The 21914-nt window shown below is 37.9% G+C and overlaps 1 protein-coding gene across 1 annotated transcript; it reads left to right on the forward strand.

Annotated features, from left to right (window-relative positions):
- Nucleotides 1–860: 860 nt before the first annotated feature.
- LOC307154728 (B-cell receptor CD22-like) lies at nucleotides 861–20797 on the forward strand (the record flags this gene model as incomplete). Its single annotated transcript, XM_079864814.1, has 9 exons — nucleotides 861–903; nucleotides 1318–1668; nucleotides 3113–3359; nucleotides 4612–4784; nucleotides 4940–5018; nucleotides 5134–5179; nucleotides 20275–20361; nucleotides 20440–20498; nucleotides 20718–20797. 9 exons carry the CDS (start codon nucleotides 861–863, stop codon nucleotides 20737–20739), a joined length of 1107 nt encoding a protein of 368 aa, XP_079720940.1. The 3' UTR covers nucleotides 20740–20797.
- Nucleotides 20798–21914: the final 1117 nt, after the last annotated feature.

Genomic DNA, 21914 nt, shown 5'->3' on the forward strand with positions numbered 1-21914 from the left:
TCTTACTCAATATAAGTTCCTATCTTGCTAGTGTCTTGCTCAATAATTCTACAGAAAATGTTTCCAGGACGAAAGGCTATAAAAACCAAGTTTAAAAAACCCACTTTTATTTATTTATAAATAAATTACACTTTTATCATATCATTTATTTATGAGCACTTAAAATGCACTTCACTCTTAAAATGCTGAAATTCAAGTTAAACTGTAAATGCATCCTATATGTTAATACATCTTTGTACATGACCTATCAAATTGGTGGACAAAATTCTTCATATTCTTAAACATTTTGGGTTTAATGACTTTTTAGATCAATAAATGCCATTGGATCATGATGAAAAGTTGTCTAAAGTTGCTTGTGTGGGCAGGAGTCAAGAAAGAGGAAGAAACATTTTCTGTCTGTGCAAGTATTTTAAAATAAACACGGTTAACCACGAGAAATTCATCAGTTCAACGCCTGCTGGAGAGACTCACCAGAACACGGTAAGAGTTACGCTGGTCACTGTGTGAATATAGTCAGATTAATACTGTTGTAGAAACCACTGACCTAATCAAATGGAAATATTCTCAGTGAAACATTATTTATGAAAATGTTTTTAAAGCTAAAGATTGTTTTATAATGCTCATTGTGTGTGTTATCCCTGTGGTCCCAATCCTGGTCTTTGAGGACCCCCAATACTGCACAGTTTTGATGTCTCTCTTATCTGACAAACCCATCTAAGGCCTTGGAGCCTTTAATAACGAGCTGATGAACTGAATTAGGTGTGCTTGATTAAGGAGACATCTAAAATGCTGAGGATCGTCCAGGATTAGGAACAACTGTGTGATTCTGTATTATTGTTCTTGTAGTGGCGTCACTGATAATGGCTCCTCCTCTTCCTCTGGTGTTTCTGCTCATGATTCACGGTGAGTCGCTCCTGATGGAGAATATTTTGATGTTCTTTAGTCACTCATCAAAGTCTTTCTTTTTTAAAACCATGAGTCCGGCAGCACCCTGTTAAAACCCCTTTCACAAACTAATTTCTGTGAAAAAAAAAAGAAAAAAGAATCATCCAAATAAAGTAAAAAATAAAGGTAATCAGAGCTAAAATAAAAAAAAAGAATAATAACTTTAGATAAATGTTTAAATTCTTCTGATTGGAATTAATGTACAATATAAATATGTGCATCAATAAGAGTTATATTCATGTTTTTAATGTGTTTAATGTGTAAAAATTAATGAATGAATTAATGAAAAATGAAGAATGTAATGAATACGAGGGGTCAATAATTATTAAACAATCATTTTTGTGTGAACTATCCCTTTAATGTGTGTTTCAGGAGTTTGTACCCAGTGGGCTGATTGGGGTGTGAGTTACAGTCCTTCACACATCTGTGCACTAAAGGACTCAACAGTGATAATGAGATGCTCTTATACATACCCTACTAGACGTCAGATCATGAAAGTGTTCTGGACCAAAGGCCCTGTAGAGGTTAAAGAGCCTCCAGATCTGTCTGAGGACCCTGGATACAGTCAGAGGCTTCAGTATCTGGGAGATAAACAGCAGAACTGCACCGTCAGACTGAGTCATGTGACACTGAAGGATTCACACATGTACTATTTCAGATTCATCACTGATAAACCTGATAGAAAATGGATTGGTGTTCCAGGAGTGAATCTTACTGTCACAGGTGACTTTGATGAGGTTTATCTCTTCTTCTGTGCATTATGTTGAATAACTAGATGTACCGCATGGCGGTACAAAATATGACCGCCGCTCAGGCCTGCACTGGCTTTCCACAAAAAGAAATGACGTGGAGCAATTTGGCTGTATTGCGTGTTTATGTATATACCTAAAAAAAGTAGTAGTATGTGCATGTCTGTCTGTGTGTGTGTGTGTGTATGTGTGTGTGTTTGTGTATGTGTGTCTGTGCATGTGGATTTGTATGTGTGTGTGTATGGGTGTGTGTCTGTGCGTGTGGATGTCAGTGTGTGTGCATGCTTGCGTTTGTTTGTATTCCTGCATGTGTGTGTGTGACAGTTAGGGTTGCCAACTTCAGAAAAGGAAAATGCGGGACAATCGTGGTTACAATTAGTAGATTACATGTTTTCTTGCATGGCTGGATGTTAGACTCATGAACAATCACGTTGTTTGCATTCGCCAAAACTGATTAGCCGAAATCAAAACGTGGACAGTGAAAGGAAATTACCGTAAGCGGAGACGAGTCCGGCTTGAAGCGGAAGCGACCAGACGGCAGAGGATGTTCGCAAATCAAACAATGATTTGTCTCAAAACAGTGATTAAAAAAAGCTGTGATTGGATGATGACAGGTGTCGGTGATCATTCTCAAGTGTCGTGGTCAGCACTGCTGCTGTTGCTGTTGTATCAGTCAGTGGTTTATCAGCTTGTCAAAAAACGGGACACAGGAGGTCACGCAAGGGACAAATAAATTAGGCCCTAAATGCGGGACGTCCCGCCTAATTCGGGACAGCTGGCAACCCTAGTGACAGTATCATCCTAAACCAGCAACCCTTCGCTCAACAGCACCATCTACAGGCCGATGAGTGTACAGTCACTAAATGTGCACATAAATGAATTTATTTTATACCCCCCCATGGATGAAATTCTACGAAACTTAGCATACCCCCAGATGATGTCAAGTTAATCATACACATGAAATATGGTGCAGTTCTGAACATCTCAACTGAAGATAGGGGCGATTAAAGCAGAATAATATTGCATTTTCATTTTTTATGGGAGGGGCGCAAATCACAAATGAGTGATTATCGGCTAGGTTGATGTGGGCCCTTAAGACCAACATACCATAAAAATTTCTTCATCCTCGGTGCCACAGTTCAGGTAGTTATTTTGGGTTTGGGGGGGCCCAGCGCGGGGGGGGGGGGAGTGGCCCCCGGGGACCAAACGAATTTTTTCCGTAAAAGGACTACATGCCCACCAAATTTCATGTTCCCCGGTGTTTCAGTGTCCCTGGTATCGTTGACGAAAAAATTCAGTAGATGACGAAAAAAAAAAAAAAAACTTTGACAATCCCTATATGACCGCTTTTTTTAGCGGCGGTCATAATAATCAGTGTATGACAGCAGCACTAGATATAATGTGTGTGTTGTGTTCAGATCTTCAGGTGGAGTCTCCTGAGAGAGTGACAGAGGGAGATTCAGTCACTCTGAGATGTAAAAGCAGCTGCGCTCTGACTGACAGAGCAACATTCATCTGGTACAGAAACTCACAGCCATTAACTGAGAGAAGAGACAGAAACAATGAACTCCTGCTGCAGTCAGTCAGAAGAGAGGATTCAGGCAGATATAGCTGTGCTGTGGACGGACACACTCACATCTCTCCTGCTGTTCAGCTCAATGTCATGTGTGAGTATCTATTTTATTTCGTATATAATAAAATTATACAGTTCAGTTAATGCATTATGTTTAGATAACAAACCTTTGTTAACAACCTATTTTTCATCACCACTTTGCTAGGGTGAATATTAAGTGCAAGAATTTATATTAAAATCTATATTATTTGCCATTTATAATAGGAATGAATCTTCACAAACATCAGAGGCATTTCACAATAATCAGGAGCTTAAGCCACAAAAGTAGCAACTCACCAAATGCAGATTACAAGAGGACAATCTGTTGTTATCTTCACTGAGCCACTGGTGCTGTTCTTAATCACAGACATCAAATACAGAAACTTTGACTATTTCAGTCAGATACAGAAGGTGGATATAAAGTTTTGAGCAAGTGTACCATGTAGTCACACACAGACATCAAGATTTTGCATAGAAATCACAACAACGGTGACAATCAAAACAAAAAAAGCTTCATCCTGCAATGCATGATGGGTGGGTTTATAGTACAAAACTCATCCCTGATTCCAATGCTTTTCTTTTTTTTTAATTGTCACTGTTGGGATTCATATGCAAAATCTTGCTATAAATGCCAAATATAAACCCAAAATTAAAAACACAACATAGGATGCTCATTTTGTGATTATTTTGTCATCATCAACAAGGAGCTGATAACACCTGATTGTGTTACACACACACACAGCTACAGCAGCCAAAAAACAGCTAACACAAGAAGTACAGGGACCAACTAAAGCAAACACTGCCCACTACAATGATGACTTCAAATAGATGCTAAGTTGTCTAAAGCGGTGCGTGGTTTCTTTTATTTTCAAGATTTTTGGACAAACACACACTGTCTGTGAGATACTTTGCAACTACAGATGGAAATTACATTGAGATTAACGTGAGTTTTAATTTAATGCATGCTGAGAGTGATTATTTGGTCCAGAAACAGTATAAATAGTCTAAATGAGACCTTGACTTTGAAAATGACCACAATGACCACATTTGAGCTAGTTTTTAACCTTGTACGGAGGACCCATGAACATCTATATCGGACGTGCAGAACACGTAAAAAAAAAGAAAAAAAAAACTTTCATTCTGGCTCATCAGTGGACGTCTTTTCAACGTCTTTGTGACAAAAGCGTACGTTTAAAAGACGTCCACTGATGAGCCAGAATGAACATAATTTTGCTTGGCTGTGATCTCCATCAGTCCATCTGGTGTAATAGTGGAGGGAGATTCAGTGACTCTGAACTGCATCAGTGACTCAAACCCTCCTGCAGAAATCAGCTGGTTTAAAGGAGGAACGATTGTAGGATCTGGAAGAATCTACAACATCTCAAAGATCAGCTCTGATGACAGTGGAGAATACAAGTGCAAGTCCATCAATGAACATGGAGAGAAATACTCTGATGCTGTGACTTTAAACGTCATGTGTGAGTTCATGATGGTTCAGTAAATGTGACATTAAATCCTCTAAACATTGTCTGTGATGTGAAATTTATTGTGTTTTCTACTTTAGACCCACCACAGAATGTATTAGTGTCATTCTTAGTTTGTAGGTTTAATTATAATATTCTTCCTCTTTCAGATAATCGTGGTACTGGTTGGTCCGTCTGGGTAGTGATCACAGTGGCATTCATCATCATCATCATCGTATTGTATACAATGTAAGTAAAAATATATCAACAAAGAGTAATATAATTTGCTTTTAGACTAATGCAAAAGTACATTTGAATTTTACACAAAACAATGAAATGGCTTGTTTCCGTTTATTTTTGACAGTCAGAAGAAAAGGATAAACTGTAGATCTGCAATACACGAGTATGAGGTAAGATGTCCAAAACCACAGAATGATACTAATAAATCAATTACAGCTTCTTTGTACATGTATACAGCAAAATCCCCAGTGTTAAATTAACACTGCTCAGTGTTTATATGAGTCCACACTCACCCCTAATTTCCACCAAATGCTGAACGGCTGCGGATCCGCTCCGGAACGGCGGCGGAGTCAATAGGTTTCCATTGATGTCAATGTGTGTATTTTCACTGACTGCGGAACGGCTGCGTTCCGACTCCGGCGATCCGCAGCCCTCCGGAGCAGATACGCAGAGCTTCTATTTTTGCCGGATGCTCGTGAATTTGCGAGATCTCGTGGGTCCTCGTGACTTCAGCTGTCAGCCATGGCCACAGCCGCTCCGCAACAAATCCGGACCTGATTTCAAACCATGTTTTTGAGACTGTCTGGTATTGAAGGACGACGGAGCACAGAGCCGACATGCAGCTGGTGGAAATCCGGGGTAAGAGTGTTATAAGTAACAGTGAAGCAGTGTTAAAGTTAATGAGATAATTAAGTGAATAATTGAGTGATGGTTGAGCATTATTGAAGACACCTGATATTATTAGACACCTGAGCATTATTGAAGACACCTGAGCATTATTGAAGACACCCTATTATTTCTAGCCTTGGCTACCATATATAGACCGCCAGGGCCTTACACTGATTTCCTAAAAGAGTTTGCAGATTTTCTCTCAGATCTATTGGTCAACGTCGATAAAGCATTCATTGTTGGAGATTTTAACATACACGTAGATAATTCAAATGATGCATTAGGGGCTGCGTTTACAGATTTATTAAACTCCTTTGGGGTCAAGCAAAACGTCACCGGACCAACTCATCGTCTTAATCATACACTCGATTTAATTATATCATATGGAATCGATCCAACCGATATAGATATCATTCCACAAAGGGATGATGTCACTGACCATTACATGGTAACTTGCATATTACGTACTCCTGTAATATGTCATGCTGCGCCGCGTTATCGACCAGGCAGAACAATCCTCCCATCCACCATAGATAATTTCTCAAATTGCTTATCTGATCTGTCTCAGCTGCTCAGTGAACCCAAAAAAACAGATGAACTAGAAGAACTCACTAGCACTATGAGCACCATTCTCTCTAGAACACTGGATATTGTTGCACCCATTAGATTAAAAAAGGTCAGAGAGAAAAGTAAAGCACCATGGTACAACAATACTACGCATGTTCTAAAGAGAGAAACCCGTAATTTAGAGCGTAAATGGAAACAAACTAATTTAGAGGTCTTTAGAATCGCGTGGAAAGACAGTATGTCACGTTATAAAAAGGCCCTAAAAACGGCCAGGGCTGAGCACCTCCGCAAACTAATAGAAAATAACCAAAATAATCCAAGGTTTTTATTTAACACCGTGGCTAGACTAACAAATAAACAGACATCACCTGAACAAAATATCCCGTTACAGTTTAGTAGTAATGATTTCATGAACTTCTTCACTGAGAAAATAGAAAGCATCAGAACCACAATTGTAAACGTTCAATCTTCAATCGCGCCTTATAATTCAGCCTCAATTATCACCCCGCAAGAACAATTACAATGCTTTACAACTATAGAACAAAAAGAGTTAAATAAACGTATCACTTCATCTAAAACAACAACATGTTTGTTAGATCCTATACCAACTAAACTATTGAAAGAAGTGTTACCTGTAGTGGAAGAGCCTCTCCTCAATATTATTAACTCATCTTTAACTTTAGGTCATGTTCCAAGAACATTTAAACTGGCAGTTATAAAACCAGTTATTAAGAAACCACAATTTGACCCACATAATCTAGCAAATTATAGACCCATTTCAAATCTTCCATTTATGTCTAAAATATTAGAAAAAGTGGTGTCCGCTCAACTGGGCTCTTTCTTGCAAGAAAATGACATCTATGAAAAGTTTCTGTCTGGATTCAGGCCGCATCATATCACTGAAACTGTGCTCGTTAAAATCACAAATGATTTACTTTTAGCTTCTGACCAAGGCTGTATCTCAATACTAGTTATACTTGATCTTAGTGTTGCGTTCGATACTATATGTAGCGCCCCCTACCTTTTTTTATAATAGATTAGTAAGGGGCAGCACCAGGTTCAATAATCTAGTGCCCTAAGAGATGTTGTATTATGGGCCCCTCTGGAGTCACTGACTGAACTAATGTATATTAGAAAGTTACTCTAAATAAAATGGCTATTCTGCACCTTTACAGGCTCTTATAAAAACCTTTTGAATAAAGAAAACACGTAGAATAAGTAGAAAAATGTAAAGGATTTACTTAAATTTAAAATAAAGGAATGGAAAGTGTGAAATGTATAAACAAAATAAAGCTTTGGAGTAGTTAAACAATCAAATAAATATCAAATTTGATACAAATTTAAGCTCAACTGGGCAAGGTTACAAATGACTGAATTTCTGAAATGACCAAAAATGTCAAATACACTGAATTAATTGAGCAAGTAACACATGAAAATTAAAGTACCAAAATAATCACTGTAGGTGTTTGCAATTTCTGAGCGCGCTGAATAACACTGTATAAACTGACTTTAAACACTTGTGGGCCCACACACACACACAGTCATTCAAAACACAACCCGTTGCAGGCCTGGATCGTAGCTCGTGTCCGTGGTGGCCAGATAAACTGAAAATTGGCCTCTTCACTCTCCTGAGCACAAATAAAATCAACAATATACCTTAACTTAGCGTGCGATGCAAACCCGTGATCGATCGAGGATCCCGTGTCAGGCCTCCGGCAGCTCCTCCTCCTGCGTTGTCCCTGTCAGCCGATGTGTGTCACACTCCAACGCAGCCAGAGGAATCCCAGACCTCACGGTGATCTGGGACGCTATCTGGTCTTCCTCGGTCCGATCACACGACCAAACACGTTGATTTCTGTCCTTCTGTTCTTCTTTTAAGTTATTTTTAGGATAACTTTAAGCACAGTCTGTATAACCGCTGTTTACGAGCAAATGAGTAACCGCAGTGACGGAAAAACATACACGGAGAATACAAAACCAAACGATGAAACAATCTTAACCCGTGTTTACACAAACACACACTATAAACACTTATTAATACGTATTTAATAAGTATTAATACGATGTTTTATCGATTAATTAACTCCAATTACTGCAATCGTAAGCTCAGATCGGTCTGATCAGCTCTCTTCCTCTGCCGCTCCCCAACTCTCTCTTCCTCCCTCTTACCCACTCAAAATTCTTAATTTTTTCGGGAGGGAGGGTCTTAACACTTTTAAACCAATGAAAATACAAACAACCTAACTTGTAGGGCAAAACCACGTTTTTCCCCATGTACACACCCATCTACCTTGCTACAAAGCACGGCATTCTTAAAGGGACAAGCACACATATATTGTGACTCTGAAATATGAAGCGTTAGACTCCATTAACATGTTAGCTCTGAATGAGAGGCTAAATTAAACAAACACAAAGAATAAAAAATTATAACCCACAACATACTAGAATTACATTCTAGTGGGTTACATATAGATCACACAATACTCTTAGATCGACTACAAAATTATGCTGGTGTTCAAGGACAAGCATTAAGCTGGTTCAAATCGTACCTATCTGACCGCTACCATTTTGTCTATTTAAATGGAGAAAAATCAATCATAACTCCAGTAAACTGTGGAGTGCCGCAGGGATCTGTATTGGGCCCTCTATTATTCTCAATATATGTGATGCCACTTGGAAATATTATAAGGAAACATGGAATTAGTTTCCATTCTTATGCTGATGACACTCAAATATATATATTTCATCACGGCTGGATGAAAACGCTAAATTATCCAAATTGACAGAGTGTGTTAAAGATATAAAAGATTGGATGACGCGTTATTTTCTTTTATTAAATCCAGACAAGACAGAGGTAATACTTATCGGTTCAAAAAACCACCCACAAAACCTCTCACAATACAACTTTAACATAGTAGGATGTCCTGTTACTTTATCCTCTACAGTAAAAGACCTGGGTGTTATACTAGACTGCAACCTGTCTTTTGAAAATCATATTTCATATGTTACAAAAACAGCCTTTTTCCACCTTAGAAACATTGCTAAGCTACGTAATATGCTATCAGTTTCTAATGCAGAAAAGTTATTTCATGCATTCATGACCTCGAGACTAGATTATTGTAATGCTTTGTTAGCTGGTTGTCCTGTATCCTCAATAAACAAGCTACAGTTAGTCCAAAATGCCGCCGCTAGAGTTCTTACTAGATCAAGAAAATATGAGCATATAACACTAAGATTTTATCATCACTACATTGGTTATCTATAAAGTTCTGGAATAATTACAAGGTATTGCTACTGGCTTATAAAGCCCTAAACGGCTTAGCTCCAGTCTGTTTAACGGATCTTCTATCGCCCTATAATCCATCGCGCTCTTTAAGATCACTAAATTCAAGGCTTTTGGTCATACCTAGGATATCCAGATCCACCAAAGGAGGGAGAGCATTTTCACATTTAGCTCCAAATCTCTGGAATAGTCTTCCTGATACTGTTCGTTGCTCAGACTCGCTCTCCCAGTTTAAAACTAGATTAAAGACGCATCTCTTCAGCCAGGCATTCATATAATACTTTTAATCTTACAGTTAAATCCGGTCTCTAGTTCATAAACGCCAGAGGAGAACTGGCCCCCGACTGAGCCTGGGTTCTCCCAAGGTTTTTTTTCTCCATTAGGTCACCTGATGGAGTTTTTCGGTTCCTTGCCACTGTTGCCTTTGGCTTGCTCAGTTGGGGATATTTAATTTAATTTAATCAATCAATAATACTATTGATCAGCCTTACCAAACGTGGACGTTTTTTCCACTAGAAACAAACCTTGTTGTGTTATTTTGATTTAATACTGTGAAGCTGCTTTGATACAATCTGTATTGTGAAAAGCGCTATACAAATATACTTGACTTGACTTGATATTAACAAGCAGAATCACTGAAGGAGAAAACTGTAATGTAAGTCACTGTAAGGACCACCCATTGGCCCAACGACGGAATCCAACGGCCTGGGCGAAGAAATAATAATGCGTGTATGTCTTTCCAGCGCTCCAGTGAAGTTCACTAAATTTATTGGAATTTAGTTTCAATATTACTTTATGCTGCACAGAGTTACACGCCCCGGGTTTACGTGGATCTCACGGACACAGCCTCGCCAGTCTGATCTTGGTCAGAGGGTGCAGGGTTTGCTAATACCTCTTAAGTCGGTTGCCTACTGCTCACTCATACAAAAAAGTGTAGTTTATTTAGCCACTTCCGTACAACTTGCCAAGTCAGTGATAGACAGAAATCAAAAGGTCTCCAGATGACGTGCCTACTGCTCTGTTCATACATGCACCTTTAGTTTGACCTATCCTGGACACAGAGCTGCAGTAGCACCAGCCTCCTCATAATCTACTAAAATAATGATTTCAGAATACTTAAGAATAAATCAAGATGTAACATTTATTTGTCAGGTAAAAATGTATCCTGCCAATTACACAAGTAAATGATTAAAAGCCAATTCAGAAATAATAAATACATGACATAATTTACTCAAAGATGACTCTAAAAGTAAGTAATGCTTTCCTGACCGAGACACACAGTGGTGTGTGAGTGTTTCCCCATGGGAAAACACTGAAACAGCACTGTATGGGGGATGTTCCTGGTAAAGGGTCCCTTAGACTGCTCTGACACCTAGCCTTGAATACCCAGACCAGAACAAAAGGGTTATACAAATATTGTTTAGAGTTGTTTGGGTCAATCCATGTGAGCACCTGTTTCGGGAGATATCACCCAGAGAGGGGAACCAAATTCTCCTAAGTTCTCAATCTTTCTCATTAAACCAATGACTGCAATGAAATTAAGACCATTTTACCAATCGCACTGAGACACTTAAAATTATACCAAACATGAAAAGGAAAAACAATAGATTCACAAGATACACCATATGTGATATATATATACATTCTTAATGAACTTTCAGTGACTTGAGGAGGGAGTGGGATCCCCCCACTCCCTCCTCAAGTCACTGAAAGTTCATTAAGAATGTCAAACAAGGAGACAAAGAGATAAGTTTGGACAGGACAATCCTGTCCTGTGCTCTGTCTTTGCTATCTTCTGTGAGTGTGTTTTATGGCTTTATTGCAGGGTGAGTCTTTGTTTTAGCAGGAAAATCAGTCATTACATCACCATTATGGTGATCAGTGTTTGATTTACTTGGGCTCTTGACCCTTACATTTTTAACTTTAGATTTTGTTTGCCTACTGTAACTGAGTGATAACAGTGAGATGAACAAATAGAAAAGGTGATCTGATGGTGTTGGTTGTGTTTTAACAATCATTATTTGACCTGAATCACTGAGCTCATTGAGAGCATAATTTCTGGGTTAAGTTTACCTTATGGATTATAGAAGCACTGTCCTTGTAGAGCATGCCATTTTTAGCCTTTTCAATGAAATCAAAATGATCAAATCAATTACCAGAAATGTAATGTAGGCACACACAGACATCAAGAATTAGCGTATTGAATCTCAGCAATGGTGACGAACAGATCACCTCTGACCATAAGCTCATTATTTATTCATACCGCAGTGCATGATGGGAGCCACGAATGAGTTTTGATTGGTGGCGCCCAGAACTCACTGCAACATGCTTTATAATTGTCACCATTGTTCACTGGCTGATTCTTAATGTCTGTGTCTAAACAAAAAAAAAAAAAGCTTTTTTTTTGTATAAGAACAACTTTAGGGAAATTATTTGGATTACATTGTAAAAGTTAAAAATATTATGCTGTACAAGGACAGTGCTGCAATAATTAAAGGTATTATGCCCCTTTTTTTCACAAGATGTCAAATAAGTCTCTGATGTCCCCAGAGTGTGTATGTGAAGTTTCAGCTCAAAATACCCAACAGATAATTTTTTACAACAAAAAAAATTATCTAAAAATTGAATTGTCATTTTTTGGGGCTCAGAAAAACGCGCTGTTTTAGTGTGTGCCCTTTAAATGCAAATGAGCTGCTGCTGGACGACACAGGGGGCGGAGCTTCATGAGCTCGCGCACAGTCTCTCAGGACAATTTCATCAGAAACTCTCAGTAACGGTGTTCATTTCGAGTCGGACAATAATGCCTACAGAGTCAGAGTGCTGTATAGAGATGATACAGGTATAGTTTAGTAGTTTAATTACGGTTATTATAACGTATTTGTCATCTGCTTGTATGTATCCATTATTTATTAATAGCCTACAAGTCTGCTGTCTGAATGATGATCAAACATATACTGATGAGTTTAATAAAGTTTATTGTACATCACACAAAAGATGAAGCGTCAGTTTTACTTTGCTTTACTTTTACAGTTTTTTACACTGTAAGAGCTGAGTAAACACAGTAAGTTGAGGGAGCATTCCTGTGGGCGGAGGTTAGTCAAAAAACTGTTTTAATGACGTCATTAAAGAAGGAAGTAGAGGGATGTAGTCCAAACGAGCCGTTCGTTGTAGGCGACTTCTGTTAAATAAAATATCTCGCTTGGCATTGAACTTTGAGCTTTATAATTTTACATATATTATTTATACTCTAACAACAACATTACACACTAACTAAAGTTTGAAACATGGGATCACGAAGAACGGGACCTTTAATAAAGTAAACCTAACTCAGAGATTGGGCTCTATATGAGTTCATTTATTCAGGTCAAATGATTGTGAAATAATGATTATGTTAAAACACAACCAACACCATCAGGTCACCTTTTCTCTTTGTTCATCTGGCTGTTATAACTCAGGTACAGCAGCCATACTAGATCTAAAGTTAATGATTTAAGGGTCAAGAGCCCAACTAAAACAAACACCGAAAATACGTTTTTCTCCTTCAGTGATTCTGCTTGTTAACATTAGGTGTCTTCAATAACTTCAAAATCTCCTTAACTTTACTTATAACACTCTTTAAATGTGGATTATATAAACTCTGAGCAGTGTTAATTTAAAGATACACTGTGTAATTTTTTAAGTTTAAGTTTTTAAGTTTAAGTTTGTTCTTTCCAAATGATATGTGCTCATTAATGTGTAATTACTTCTACCAACTAATCAAGTATTCTCGTAAGCGTAGAATCTGCCATTCAGAATACATATGAGCGAGTCGCTCGAATGATGGCAGCCGTGCTGCGCCACCATCTTGAAAATACATTAGCCAAAGAGGGACATACCTGGAAATTCAAGCCTTGCCTTTTGCGTTTTGACACTCAGTGGCACCGTGACGAATGCGAGGGGGAGATTACTCATGACTGCCGGCAGATTTGAAATAATACGCCACCGTAAGAGTTAAAAAGCCCACGGAATGGGAGGGGCTAGAAAGTAATATTCAGTTGGTAGTCATAAACAATTTTACTGCTAGATGGGATAAAATCTTACACAGTGTAGCTTTAACACTGGGGATTTGGCTGTGTAGAACACACACACACACACACACACACACACATACATATATATATATATATATATATATATATATATATATATATATACAGTGAGGAAAATAAGTATTTGAACACCCTGCTATTTTGCAAGTTCTCCCACTTAGAAATCATGGAGGGGTCTGAAATTGTCCACAGTGCATGTGAGAGACATAATCTAAAAAAAAAAATCCAGAAATCACAATGTATGATTTTTTAACTATTTATTTGTATGATACAGCTGCAAATAAGTATTTGAACACCTGAGAAAATCAATGTTAATATTTGGTACAGTAGCCTTTGTTTGCAATTACAGAGGTCAAACGTTTCCTGTAGTTTTTCACCAGGTTTGCACACACTGCAGGAGGGATTTTGGCCCACTCCTCCACACAGATCTTCTCTAGATCAGTCAGGTTTCTGGGCTGTCGCTGAGAAACACGGAGTTTGAGCTCCCTCCAAAGATTCTCTATTGGGTTTAGGTCTGGAGACTGGCTAGGCCACGCCAGAACCTTGATATGCTTCTTACAGAGCCACTCCTTGGTTATCCTGGCTGTGTGCTTCGGGTCATTGTCATGTTGGAAGACCCAGCCTTGACCCATCTTCAATGCTCTAACTGAGGGAAGGAGGTTGTTCCCCAAAATCTCGCAATACATGGCCCCTGGTCATCCTCTCCTTAATACAGTGCAGTCGCCCTGTCCCATGTGCAGAAAAACACCCCCAAAGCATGATGCTACCACCCCCATGCTTCACAGTAGGGATGGTGTTCTTGGGATGGTACACACAGGGGTGCCGCCAGAAATTCTGGGCCCTATGGAAACCAAAATTTCTGGGCCCCCTACATTTTTTACAGATAAAATTTAACCCAATAAACATGCCCTGTATACTTTAAAAAAGATACTTAGCACATTGCGTAGTTAAAATGTCTAAAGATGAGTACAAAGCCTACAAAAACAAGAAAAAAAAATATATTTGTATAAGTCAAACACACACGTAATAACCATATTATTTCTATTGGCCTATTTAGTTTTCTTAATATTAAAATATCTATTTTGTAAACTCCTTATAGCCAATGGTTACTACAGACACATGTTTTATTCAGTTTTTTATATAATTTTTTTCTGGGGCATTTTATTCATATTAAGAACGTCAAGTTTGACATAATTGATCGTAGCAGCAGCACTGTCACTTCGCAGAACACACGACACACACGGCAAACTGATTTTGTGTTTTTTTTTTTAGCGTATAGATTACTTTTTGTTTTGTAAAGTTATCATCATGTGGCGAACACAGTAGATAAGACGTGTTTAGAGGCTTCAATCTTCGTGAAGTTTCGCGCTCAGGCTCACCTTGTTCGGCTGAAGGTCCTTGCACACTGAATCCGAAATTTTCGCATGCGTTTTTTCGTATCCGTCATTCTGTGGCTCTTTCAACTATCAAAACACCATTCAAACCCTTGTTAAGGATGCGAAAACCGCAGAAAATCGAACCCGATCCGATTTTTTTTTTTGACGGACGAAAGTTTCGGAGGCAGTGTGCAAGTGTGATTGACATAACGTGAGGTTGTATTTATTTTTTAACGTGCTAAAATATCGGACGCGAATTTCGCACGGGGGGAGAAGGAGGACGTGGGTGTGCAGCAGCCGCTGAATCTGTGTAGAGCTATTTTTTACAGTCTATGGTGTAGAGACATGATAACCCAGAGATGTTATTATTGTTGGATGTAAATCATAATTCAGTAATTATTTTACTAAGCTAGCTAGATAAAAGCAGGTCATGTAGCAACAAAAATAAGTAACTCTGAAAGTTTTGGAATACAGGAATAGGGCAAGCTATAGTACCTTTCTTTTTGAAAAACTGTGTGACATAAGCCCCTTTCACACAGCGCTTTGAACCCGGGAAATTGCCGGCAAATTGCCAGAGTGCCTTCTGTGTGAACGCAAACACGACCCGGGATTTATACCGGGATCGATGCCGGGTTGGGGACCTAGTAACATTGCCGTGTTCAGTCCCGGAACCCGCGCTGTGTGAACAAAAGACGTAATAATGCCGTGTCATAGTGATGATGCTGAAGCGCGGGATCGTTCGCCAGCTGTGAAACGGTACGTAATGCGCAAGTTTATGATCGAATCAGAGAAAAAAATGCACAAGCGTGGTTTCTCTCGAGAGAAATCGCAGCTCATAAGCAAACTGAAGACGCTGCTGAGACATTAAAGTCACATCAATGTCACGTTTCTTTACGGGATTTTTACGGGTTGTGTGTGAACGCACTCTCTGATTCCGGAAAATCACTGGCAGTGTGAATGAACCAAAATCAAAAGAACCCGGGTCAAATCCCGGGTCACTTTATCCGTGTATTTTCCGGAATCTCTGTGTGAAAGGGGCTATACTGTCGACTTCGGCGTTCTCTGTCTTCTCTTTCCTTTCCTTTTTTGATGCCCTAACTTTTGATGTGACATGCCTGCGTGTGTCACTGTCTGCGCTGCATTATAGCAAGTGCAATAAGCAAGAGACGTTAGCGATCGTAGCTCGGACAGCGCAGGTGGAATGAACCATTGTAAGGGGAGGGGTGTGACTGAAACAGTAAATACATTATTTGTTTTTTAAATATTAAATCTATGGTCAAAACGGACAAAATACACATTTAGTGCATGAGGGGCCCTAGCACATTTAATGTATGTATAAAAAAGAGAAAAGAAAAAGGGGGTCTGCTCTTCTGGGCCCTAAATTAGCCTGGGCCCTTAGAATCGTCCTAACCTTCCACCCCTTTACGGCGCCCTTGGGTACACAGCAAAATCCCCAGTGTTAAATTAACACTCCTCAGTGTTTATATGTGTCCACACTACAGAGTGTTAAAAATTAACACTGAAGCAGTGTTGAAGTTAATGAGGTAATTAAGTTAACACTGAAGCAGTGTTGAAGTTAATGAGATAATTAAGTGATTAATTAAGTGATGATTGGCCATTAGTGGTGACACCTGATGATAACAAGCAGACTCACTGAAGGAAAGAGAAACATGAACAGAAAAAAGAGAAACACAAGAACTACTGACTTCGAGCCATTATTGCACTTATTATTTTACCAGTTTGACTTTATTTCTGTCATACATCTACACACGGTCTTATTTAGATTTAACAGAAGTTTAGATGGTAATGTTTTATGGAATGTTTCGTTTCATGTCACCATTATGGTGACCAGTGGTTGCTTTAGTTGGGCTCTTGATCCTTTACTTTTTAACATTAGTTTTTATCTGGCTGCTCCAACTCTGTGTTTATAGAGCATATGTGTTGTGGCAAGAGGAGCTATGACTTTGGCTGTTTCCTGAAAACATCGCAAGCCTAATTTGATCGTATAGACCATTTGTTGCAGTTGGTCTGCAATCAAGTTAAGTTTAAGATGCTTTTGGAAATTCAGCCCTGGTTATGTTTCAATGATGAAATTACTAGTGACCTGATTCAATAATATCACCCAGCATTATAAACTGATTATCTAATTGTTTTATTAATTTTTCACTACAGTAGTTACTTCCAGCAATGTTTTAAAGATCTGAAGGATTTAAAATCACACACAGACATCAAGAATCTACATATGAATCTCAACAATGGTGACAATCAAACAAATGCTTCATGTTGCAGTGCATGATGGGAGCCACCAATCAGAACGCATCAATGGCTGACATCATGCATTGCAGCATGAATAAATTATGCAGCTGAATTGTACTGTAATTTTCATTGTTTTTTCTGTTGGCTTTTATTTTGCTATTGTTTTGTTCTGACTTTAGTATCTTGTTTTGTGATGTTCAGAGTTGATCTGTTCGTCACTAGTTTGTTTATTGTCACCATTGTTGAGACTCGTATGCTGATTCTTGATATCTGTGTGTTTAAACACAATAACTTCTTTGCACAAAGTATTTTCAAAATGTTTCATATTGCTGTTGGATCTCAAACTGTAGAATCTCAGAGCTACAATCACCAATACTAAAACAAGACATCAAGCATATAGTCAAAGATTTAGACTCTGAATGACATCAGTGAATCAGGACACTACATGATAATGTTTTTATCATCAAAACATATTGTGAGCAGGTCATGTTTTCTCTTGCAGTAACAAATGTGCTTTATAAACACAGAGTTGTAATAACCAGAGAAAAACATATATTAAAAAAAGAAAAGTGTCAAGAGCCCAACTAAAGCAAACACTGACCACCATAATGGTAACTTGAAAAGAAAAATTCCATGAAATATTACCGTCTAAACTTCTGTTGAATCTCAAGAACTTTTGTCGATGTATGACAGAAATAAAGTCAAACTGGTAATAATAAGTGCAACAATGTGTAATGACTTGAAGTCAGTAGTTCTTGTGTTTCTCTTTTTTCTGTTATTGTTTTTTCTCTTTCCTTCAGTGAGTCTGCTTGTTATCATCAGGTGTCACCACTAATGGCCAATCATCACTTAATTAATCACTTAATTATCTCATTAACTTCAACACTGCTTCAGTGTTAATTTTTAACACCCTGTAGTGTGGACACATATAAACACTGAGGAGTGTTAATTTAACACTGGGGATTTTGCTGTGTACTCATCATTCTTCTTCCTCCAAACACATTTAGTGGAATTATGACCAAAAAGTTCTATTTTGGTCTCATCTGACCACACGACTTTCTCCCATGACTCCTCTGGATCATCCAAATGGTCATTGGCAAACTTAAGACGGGCCTTGACATGTGCTGGTTTAAGCAGGGGAACCTTCCGTGCCATGCATGATTTCAAACCATGACATCTTAGTGTATTACCAACAGTAACCTTGGAAACGGTGGTCCCAGCTCTTTTCAGGTCATTGACCAGCTCCTCCCGTGTAGTTCTGGGCTGATTTCTTTCTTAGGATCATTGAGACCCCACGAGGTGAGATCTTGCATGGAGCCCCAGTCCGAGGGAGATTGACAGTCATGTTTAGCTTCTTCCATTTTCTAATGATTGCTCCAACAGTGGACCTTTTTTTCACCAAGCTGCTTGGCAATTTCCCCGTAGCCCTTTCCAGCCTTGTGGAGGTGTACAATTTTGTCTCTAGTGTCTTTGGACAGCTCTTTGGTCTTGGCCATGTTAGTAGTTGGATTCTTACTGATTGTATGGGGTGGACAGGTGTCTTTATGCAGCTAACGACCTCAAACAGGTGCATCTAATTTAGGATAATAAATGGAGTGGAGGTGGACATTTTAAAGGCAGACTAACAGGTCTTTGAGGGTCAGAATTCTAGCTGATAGACAGGTGTTCAAATACTTATTTGCAGCTGTATCATACAAATAAATAGTTAAAAAATCATATATTGTGATTTCTGGATTTTTTTTTTTAGATTATGTCTCTCCCAGTGGACATGCACCTACGATGACAATTTCAGACCCCTCCATGATTTCCAAGTGGGAGAACTTGCAAAATAGCAGGGTGTTCAAATACTTATTTTCCTCACTGTATATATATATTAGAGGTGGGCATAGATAATTTTTTTTTTAATCTAGATTAATCTCACTGTAATCTTGGAATTAATCTAGATTAATCTACATTAAAATGGCTCATAAAATTTGCCGGAATTTTATGAATTCTGCCGAAGGCATTCAGAATATGTGTGCTACCCAAATAATGACTAAAGGGCACATGTTTCTTAAATACAAAGTGACATTTAAAAGAACTTGTGAAGAAATGCCAGAGATTTTTTATTTATTGATTTATTTATTTATTTATTTATTTATTTATTTTTTAATAAAACTAACATAATAAAGTAGGATTTTATTTATTTTTTACTTTGAGAAATGATGGAGCTATAATAGACTCTTCTTATGAGCATATAAAACAAAACAGCTCCTTGGAAAAAATTAAATGTAGCCTAATATTGTAGTAGTTATAAACAAAGGTCTATTTTTAGTTCAGATTAACATTTGAGGGCAGCAATTTTATTCATAATGTCAAAATAAAACCAACATAATTTTACTTGAAAGCATTAAGCATACTATTCCTGCCAAACTTCCATGGTTGCAGTTAGTGTTACTAGAGTAAATCCATGGTGAATGTTGCAGATCTGTGGACACCGGATAGTTCATTCATGGCACAATGTTTCTTCCTGGCTTCCACGCACTGTTTGATCCGTTAATAACGGAGAAATGTGTATGTTTCTCACTATAGTGCCACACGCAACACACCTACATTTGAAATAACAAAATTTTAGTCGGCAGGAAAAATGGTCCAACGAACCGTTCGGTTTGAAAATGCGTACCGAACACCGAACCGAATCCGCGCTAAAATATCGAGGTGAAAGTCATCATAGCTTGCGTAGCATAGACCCAGCTCCCAACCCAACTTTGAGTATAGATTAACGGCGATAAGAGTTATCGCCCGATAAGAGTCTCACGTTAACGCAGCACGTTAACGCCGATAACGGCCCACCACTAATATATATATATATATATATATATATATATATATATAACACAGGATTGTACATTGTTTTATGAGTAAAGACTCTGGAGTGATTACACATTTGATTGTCATGTAACAATTTAAATCTTTTACATTATTATTATTTTTATTTTTTTTCAAAATGTAATATGGTGATAGTCCTTTTCTCTGTTTCCCTGTAGAACCATACCAGAACTGATCCCAGTGAAGGCACATATACAGGTCTTGACCTCGAGTCCAGATCATCTGACCTGTACAACACACTCCCAGTAAGAGAAATATCAAAAACTACATGTGCAAAAGAGTCAAAAGTCAGATAATCAATAATCAATGTGTTTTTCCCATAGACTGTCCATCCCAGACCTGCTTTTCACCAGTCGGGCTCTCTTGAATATGAGAACCTTCCGTAAGTGTGAGATCCTCAGGTCTTCTCAATATCATCAATAAAGAAAGAAAATGTCTTCAGTAGTCAATCAACTAGTCAATAGATACTAAACAGTCTTTTCTTTCTGTTACAAGATGGATTATACGAGTCGATTCACTGACAGAAATATATATTTTTTTTCTGAGATTATACCATTTGTAGTGTTGATTTATGTAAATGTGTGTCTTATTTCTGTTGTAGCCACAGCAAGACGCCACAGTAAGATGAAGCACAAGCTAAACTTTACTCAGCTTTTGTCTCATCGCTGGACAGATCCACATCACAACTACTGATGAAAAATGAAACGCATCTTCAGAGTTTCCATTCTGCAGAAAGTAATAGATTATATTCATGTGACATAATTTAACAGTCAAAGTGTAATTAATTAACAAGTTTAGAGTAGTTTCTGTAATATTTTATACATTTTATCTGTGTATTAAAGGGTTCATGTGACAGATTTTTCTATTTTTTCCTTTTCAAATAAAACATTAAATGATAAAAAGGTATGAATATTCAGAATATTCATATATCAATATTCTGTTTCAAATCTGTGTTTTAAAGTGCATAACAAAACTGGCCAAGTCACGTGATTTCAGCAAACGAGGCTCCGTTACGTCATACAATGTCAAATGAAATTCTGATAATTTGGCGCTAAAACAGTGGTTCTCAATTTTATTGGTTATGCCCCGTTTAATCCTTTAAAAAAAAAATCTTGTGCCCCCACCTCAGACAACCATATAATTTCACTAAAAATTATGAAGATTGAAAGATTTGCAACTGAAAAACTGCAAAAACCTGAAGACAATAGAAACCATCGGCACTGGATCCGGCGGGACAAGACAAATCCCAGACAAGAAGCTGATGCTTCTAGTTTTGACATTGATCTTTCCGACCCCTCCTCATCCCCTCTCCTGACTGAAAATCCTGTGGGTTTTGTCAGTAATGTGTAAGATGATGACATGTCTAAGATACAAATAAGATATAAACCAAAACTTAAGTATATAAGCTATTAGACAGTGTTGTATAAAACATTGATATTTTACTTTTTTTTCATTAACTTTCTTAGACATTGTCTGGTTTTAAGCATTCGTTTCTCTTCTGGAATTTATGTATGTTTGTGCACCTGGCGTAAGCAAGACACACACAGTAGGTCAAATGGTTAAGAACCTTTAACTCTTTAGGTATGGAAGATAATTTAGCCAAGGGGGGTTAGAGGGGTCATTCTATTCTAACGGCGTAGCTGCTGTAGTTCTCTAAACTCATACACTTATAAACTAATTAACTTATAAACTCATGAATTCATAGACTTATGAACTCTTAAACTCATAAATTAATAAACTCTAAACTCTAAACTCAAAAACTCGTACACTTATAAACTCATCAATTTATACACTTATA

Source organism: Squalius cephalus (assembly GCF_949319135.1).
Source record: "Squalius cephalus genome assembly, chromosome: 2".
Lineage (NCBI taxonomy): Eukaryota > Metazoa > Chordata > Actinopteri > Cypriniformes > Leuciscidae > Squalius > Squalius cephalus.